A 7,599-nucleotide genomic window follows, 5' to 3' on the forward strand; every position below is an offset into this window, starting at 1 on the left:
GTACAACTTTAAAATAAAAAAGATACATATTTATTGCATTTTAATATCATATATATCATATTTAATAATTTACATAAATAAGTATATGACTTTAATTTTAAAAATTAAAAAAAACTAAAATTTAACTAATAGATAATATTTATTTTAAAAATACTATAAATTAACAAATATCAAAATTAAGGAGAGATTTATGTAACATTTTTTTTTTCTTTTCTTTTAAATTAGTTGATATCAAACCAAACAGGGTTATACTTGTCATTTCACATGAAGACACGTTATAAAGCGACAGGGCGAGTGGGGTAACTTTTAGCCGGACGCATCAAACACCCCTTAAATATGACTGTGAGTAATTTCAGATCCGTTTTTGTCTGATATTCTCTCTCTCTCTCTCTCTCTCTCTCTCTCTCTCTCTCTCATATTTCCCAAAGCTGGCTACGGTTTTCATTGGCGTTTTTACTTGAAATCATCGAATCTGCTGCTAACTAGGTCGTAAGAGTGATCCACAGTGATAGATCCAGATCGAACCTTCCCTCTTCAGGTAATTGATCTTCATAAATCGAAAAGTTTTCGTCAATTTTCCTGTTTTTAACTATGGAGTATGTATCTAAACGATGTATTTATTCAATTCCGTATAGATCTGATTGTTTGATCGACGACTTATACAAGTTTATGTTCGCTGTATGGTTTGGCTTCACTGGAATTAACGACGTTTTGCTAAGATTCGGTTGGTTATGGAGAAGATCTAAAGAAAACTAACCGTTTGTTTAGATCTGATTTTGAATTTCGTTAGATCTATTAGGAGGGAGAAAGCTAATCGCCTACTAGTGACCGTATTTTTTTAGAGAGTTAGACTCAGAAATGGAGACGCTTGTAGTTGTTGCACAGCAGGATCAATTTCATAGCAGAAGCCGTGGCAGAAACCATGGATCCTTTGGTTCTTATCCTTCCAGGGATTTCAGAGAAATCAATTGCCGTACCTTTCAATCTGGGCCAGGTATACTTCCAAGCCCACTGAAGGCTCGTTCCCCACCTATTGCTAAACAGTCCTTGCCTACTTCCCCAAAAACACCATCCGCAGTCCCATCTAATGTGAAAAAGCATTTCAACTCCGACCAAAACCCTAAACACACAAAGAGAATCACTAAAAGTAATTCCGTTCCTATCCCAATTGATATTAAACATGTTGATTACTCTCTCAAGGATAACATAAGGGGCTCTTTGAATGACAATTTCTTTTACTCTGAGCTATGGGCTGGACCTGCTTATTCAAATTCACCACCTCCTAGTTCTTTACCTATACCTAAGTTTTCAATCAAGCCAAAAAGGACTGTATCTCTTAACCTGCCTTCAGTTTCAGCTTCTGATCTTGATTTGTTGACCCCTGTTGCAAAATCTGCTCCCCCTTCCCCTACAAGGGAGCATCACAAGTCTTCTCGTAGAGACTTCTTTAACAGTGACGATGAGTTTGCCACTAAGACTCTTCGTCGCATCCTTAATCTTGACTTGGTCGACGAGTGACATACTAGGAGTGATAATCACTCCTGTAAATAAAAATATCTACTTTCTTGCAGTAATCTAGTGTAGACTGTATATAGGATGAATAAATCAGTAGTTACTTCGGGTTTGCATTTTAGTTTCCATGTAGTTAAGCTCAGGGTGGTGTAATGGTTCAAGGATATGCTGATGGCTTGTTGGGTGGTTGGTGGTAGATCAATATTTTCTGAAAGTTGTTACAGATGCATAGGTTGTTGAAGTTTCTTGGGAGATTGAAGTATTGGGATTGATGGGACATGTTGATACTGGATCAAATGTCATGGAAGCAGATATTGGGTGTAAAAAGGGTGTGACTGCTTTAGGTGGTTGGTGGTAGATCAATATTCTGAAAGTCACAAATACATATTCATAACTTGCTGAAGTTTCTATGGTTGCCTTAGGCAGTGGCTAATGATCTCTTCCATTTGTTATAGTTGGTTATAGTAGTGGAGTCATCATCTTTTTTTCTGCTTTTATCTTTTCTATTTATATCCTTTAAGATAGAGTTAGAATTTCAAGTCTTTCCTTTCGAGGTTGTAATGCTTCTCTTCACCATCTTTTCTGGTTTTTAAGAGAGGAAAGTGGGAAGAGGAAGTAAAGAAGTTAAATAGTTGGTTGTTCTGCCATTTGGTCTTACTTTACTGTGTTGGGAAAGTCATTGCCACTGTTTCTTTGGTCCTTTATTGTAGATCTTGCCAAGCCACTTGAAGGTAAGGATCTTGAATTTCCATAATTTGTATTCAAGTTGTATCATTTATGCATATTGTTGATTTTAATCTAGTTTATACCACATTTGCCCATTGTAGGGAAGCATCTTCAAGTGGCTGTTGATATGGTTGTAGATTTGTAGTTTCAATTTCTTGGGTTTATGTTTGAAGCTTCTGAAGCAAGACTTGTATAAAAAGGTTGATTTTTTTTGTTAATGACTTTGAAGTATAGGTGTTTTACCTATTGATTAATTCTAACATATGGCATATGATTTGATGCAGAGAAGCTTTTTCTGGAGGCTGTTGTTTCAGCTATGGTTGTTGGTGTTATGCTCCACTGTTTTTTTACATTCTGTTTTTGAACCTTCTGAGAAGACTTTATTTTGAAGGTTATGTTTGTTTTTGTTTTGTCTGATGAATCAATCTAGACTGAATGTTTTTTTTGCTTGACAACTTTCTCGTATCGGATGAGATGCTTAATGCTTTTATGTTTGTTTGAAGAAGTTGTTTGATCTTTTTACCATTTTTTACCCATCTTCAGTCAAATCAGCAAGAAGGTAACGATTTTATGCAAAACTATCTATCATTTTAGTTTAACTTATTTTTAAAAACGATAAAAACTTATAATTTCTCTTGTGATGAATGGTGAAAAAATACTTAGAATTATTTTCTATCTTTTTTTTTTGTTGTATACCATTTTTTTGTTATTTAACCCTTTCTAGATGTAAAGAATTATAATGAGGATTGAGAATTGTCCAAAAAACATCACTAACTTTGATGGTTGGAAATTGAAATGTCAACTTATGTTAAATTTCTACAAATGTAAACAAAAGATATAAAATTGGTTACCTATTATATGATGATTCTAGCCGTTGGTTTTGTTAATTTTGCAGAAAGTGGAGTAGTTGTTGGAATTTGACAATATTCACTCGGTTGATGGTTTTGACTTTATTAACGATTCTCTTTTTTTATTAATATTTATCTTGCTTAATTTAAGGTTACTTTCTTATTAGACAAACGAAAAAAAAAAGGGATTTTTACATTCATATCCTTATAAACTTTAAAAATTACTTTAATATCCTTATAAACTTTAAAATTACTTATATATCCTTTTAAAACTATAAAAATTATGTTAATATCCAAATCCATATTTTAATTAAGATTATATCAATTTTTTAATAAATTATTTATCTAATATTCAAAAATATATTTTACTTTACCAAAATACCCCTATCTATATTTTCAGTCGAACGAGCCCTCTTCTTCATTATTTCCTCCCATGATTCAGCACCTCCTTTACAATCTCCCACACTTTTTTCTCCCTTACAACCCTATAACTTAAACAACGTGAACGGAGCATGTTTACTCTCATAACCAAAGTATTAAACATGTTATATTGGGGAGCCCAGATGATAGGCGGTTAGATTTTGGCTTCAAAAGCAGGAAGACGAGGGGGTGGCTGGAATCAGAGTGGTGACGGTGCTCAGCACCGGAATTTGGATCGGCGATTGTTTAATCAGAGGGATGTTGGGTTTTACTCTTGGATTTTTTATGCAGGAGTAATCTAGGTTGGCTGATACAGAGCAAAAGTTTGCAAAATTTAGATCTTCCATATAGCTCTCAAGGAACCTAATCACTAGTGCTATATTGAATTGACCACTAGGTGGCCACTTGATATTTTTTTACTATAGATAAGAATGGAGATTTGGAAGTACCAATAGATCAATCTAGTCTTGTTGCAGAGCATATAGTTTGAGTTTTGGCACCATAAATCAAAATCGTAGCCATAGGGTAAAAAATCAAAACTGATTTACTACATTTACGTGTAGTTCCCACTGGATGCCATAGCTAAAATTAGGAAAAGATAGAATATATATCAAACTGCATCACCGACACTAGATAGCGAAGAAGACGGCTCGTTTGATTGAAAAGATAGGCAGGGGTATTTTAGTAAACTAAAATATAACTTTGAATATTAGATAAATAAAATACTAAAAAATTAATATAATCTTAATTCAATAATAGATCTGGATATTAATGTAATTTTAATAGTTTTAAAAGGATATATAAGTAATTTTAAAGTTTATAAGGATATTGAAGTAATTTTTAGAGTTTATAAGGATATGAATGTAAAAATCCCAAAAAAAGAAGTAAGTAGATTAAAAAAGCAACTTGTTTTTTTCTCAAAAAGCCAATAGTCTTCTTACATTGAAAATTCTCAACCATAAAGAGATCAATTACAGGATTCTAACAGTAATTCGAGCGAGTTTCAGATCTCTTATATGAAATGATTGAAATCTACACCACATAACATTTAGGGGTATTTAGAGGGTGTTTGAGAGGTTTTTTAAAATCTATTATAATAAATGAAGGTTTTTTTGTCCCTTTTCTCCTTTATTTGGACACATGATATTTTTTAGAATTTTTAAATTTTCTATTTTTGCTATTTGTTTTTTTATTGTATTTTTTATTTTATTAAATTAAAATTTTACATTTAATATGTAAGATAATATATATGTAAAATATTTATTAGAAAATGTTAATATATATAATGTATTCAATACATTAAAGTCTTATTAATTTTAATAATTCAAAATTTCTTTTATAAATTTAAAGTTTTCAAATTGTTAAAATTTTATATTTATTTTTTTAATTAAACTAATGTAATACATGAGTCTCACACCTAATGATTTATTATAAGCTAAAAGAATATTTGGTAAAGATTCAATTTTTTAGAAAAAAATAACATTTTAAAAAAATCAGAAATCATTGGTTTTCCAAAAAAACAAGAAGTTTGAAAAACACTTTTCAAACACGCCCTAAGGCTACGGGAGGTTTTCAGCGAGCAGCTCACCACTTTTTCAAATAAAGAAAATACAAATTAGATGACTGATGATCAACTAGACCACCACTACAAGTCTATAACCAAGCTCACAAATTGCTCATTCAATTTTTTCTCTTTTTTTATTTGTTATATCCCATGCTTTTATTGATTTGTAATTTTTGAAATCAAATATTATCTCAATAAAAATAATAAAAATTAACAAATTTTATAGAAAAAATTCTCTTTAATTTAAATAGAATATAATACTGAGATATTTCCTATCTCATTTTAATTTATTATTTATAATAAATAATTGGTTTTAATCGGATTAGTAATGGAGTGAATTTTTTTTCTTAATTTTATTTTATAGACAGAAGGAAGAAAAATTAATTTTTTAACAGAAAATTTTGTTTGTTTTTTTTTTTCTCTCCAAATATCCAACAAACTTTTTTCTTTCTTTTCTCTCCAAATAATCAAATATCCATATATCAAGGATTAAAGTTCTGGAAAAGAACCGCTTAAGCATTTTCGTGTTCGTTTATATTCCCAATGAAAGACATGAAACACAAACTTTTTTTTGGTTTCTCTATATTTTTCTGAACCACGCCTTTCTCTTCAAGAATATTGTCGTTATATTTGTTGAAGTATAACATATGCAATAGAAGATAGGTTAATATTTTTGCATTTTATTTAACTGAAGAGAGCTATATTTACTCCATCAAAGATGTTACAACAAGCTATCTACTTAATTTATCTTCATCGTTATCGAAAAAACTACAACATTGCATGATTTGCATCCACCTCCGTAAGATAAAGATAGAAGGGTAAAGTAGTCATTGACACAATTGCTCTGAGTTCATCAATTCATCCAAAATCATTTCCTGGCATCTGCATTCTTCACTGCAAAACCCTTTCTCACCCCTGTAATTAAAGAAATTGACAGCTTATTTCATTATCTTCAACCAAAATTAAAAGCAAATTTACAACTAAATTTGTTTTTTCTGGTAAAATTACATCACAGATCACTTCCATTTTTTGCAAATTGAAGAAAAAAACTCAAATTTCAGCGAACCTGTACATGAAAATGTCGCTATTCTCTTCAAAATTCTTCTTGCATGTATAACAAAAGCTTAAAAAGCTCTGCCGTGGCGATTTCGGGCTATGATCCGAATGAAAAGCATTACAACAACTGCCCACAACACAATTGTCGTAAATATGGGTGATTTTTGGGTTAGAACCATATGAGATTACTCTTGTGTACTCCTCCGAGAGCTCCATCTCACTCAAAGACAAAGCATCCATAGAAGCTCGAGGAGATCCGGGTCCATTTGTGGTTACCCGACCCGGCGACTGCAAATTCCTGGACTTGATCCCAAAATCACAAGGATCTTCAGAGTGTGATGGGATTTGAATCCTGAGGGTTGATCCAAACAGAACCTTTCGGCTGATGGAATTAGGTTTGTGTATCGTATTATTAGGGTTTTCTTGAAGAAGAGCAAGAGCAATTCCATTTTCACATTCAAATTTCTCAAATGGGTTTTTGATTTCTTCAGAGATCTTTCTGGATTTTTCTGGGCTTTGTTTAAACTGAAATGGGTTACTTCTGAAAGTTGTGAAGAATTGCTTGGTGTCAAGAACTGAGGTTGGTGATGATTCTGCATCAGAAATGGTTTTTGCCATGAAGACATTGAATAGCCTTGGAGAACCAAGAAAAGATGAAATCGGTTTGGTGGGGTTTTTAGTATTAGCCATAGAATTGAAGATCCCTTGAATTCGAAGATTTTGTGTTATGACAATACTCGATTGAATTTAATTCAATAAGAAGATGGATCGAGAAGAAATGGATTCAAACAAAGGGCAAGAAATTTGTTCATACCCTTCATGGGTTTTATGCAATGATTGATCAAAAGGCTCACTTTTCCAAGCTTCAAAAAGTAGAAACAAAAAGAAAAGAAAACATAGGCCAAATTTAGCACCTATAAAAAATATTTTTAGTCAAATTAACTTTAGATAACGTAATTTCTAATTACAATTTAAAATGTATTCGATAAAGATTTGTTATAATACTAACAAAACTTTGAAATTTATATATGATGTATACAAATTAGTTGTCATTTGTGAGACAATCTATTATATAGGTTAATTTAAAAAAAAAAAAATAGAATTGTCAAAATATTTAAAAATTTTGAATTTAGAAGAAAAATAATGAATTATTATAATTGAAATTTTTTTATTTTTTAAATATAAATAAATAAACAAAATAAACTAATGAGCTTTAATTTGAGAATTTTGAAATAAGAATGTAAGTTTATTATGAAATTGATATTTATTTATTACTATATTTATTGCAATTATTATATTAAAATATTATTAAAATAAAATGTAACAAAAAATTATATTTGACAAATTAAATGAGAGTGTCACATGTAACAAAAAAAACTTATTTATTAAATTAGATTTCAAAGAGATAATGACTTGTAACGGTAACAAACTAAATGTTTTGTATACATTTAGTCATTAAACTTATTTTTGTGT

The 7,599-nt window shown here is 30.7% G+C and overlaps 2 protein-coding genes across 2 annotated transcripts; one reads left to right on the top strand and one right to left on the bottom strand.

The window, feature by feature from the left end:
- The first annotated feature begins 359 nt into the window (after positions 1-359).
- Positions 360-2,763, top strand: LOC111913776 (uncharacterized). The gene is made up of 4 exons (XM_023909485.3): positions 360-538; positions 636-2,243; positions 2,340-2,438; positions 2,523-2,763. The coding sequence occupies exon 2, from the start codon at positions 859-861 to the stop codon at positions 1,516-1,518; it is 660 nt and encodes a 219-aa protein (XP_023765253.1). The 5' UTR covers positions 360-538; positions 636-858; the 3' UTR covers positions 1,519-2,243; positions 2,340-2,438; positions 2,523-2,763.
- Positions 2,764-5,730: 2,967 nt separating this feature from the next.
- Positions 5,731-7,028, bottom strand: LOC111913777 (FCS-Like Zinc finger 8). Its single transcript, XM_023909487.2, has 2 exons — positions 6,137-7,028; positions 5,731-5,985 (listed from the first exon to the last, which is right to left on the bottom strand). Exons 1-2 carry the CDS (start codon positions 6,814-6,816, stop codon positions 5,898-5,900), a joined length of 768 nt encoding a protein of 255 aa, XP_023765255.1. The 5' UTR covers positions 6,817-7,028; the 3' UTR covers positions 5,731-5,897.
- Between the last annotated feature and the right edge of the window lie 571 nt (positions 7,029-7,599).

Source organism: Lactuca sativa, chromosome 8, assembly GCF_002870075.4.
Source record: "Lactuca sativa cultivar Salinas chromosome 8, Lsat_Salinas_v11, whole genome shotgun sequence".
Classification (NCBI taxonomy): domain Eukaryota; kingdom Viridiplantae; phylum Streptophyta; class Magnoliopsida; order Asterales; family Asteraceae; genus Lactuca; species Lactuca sativa.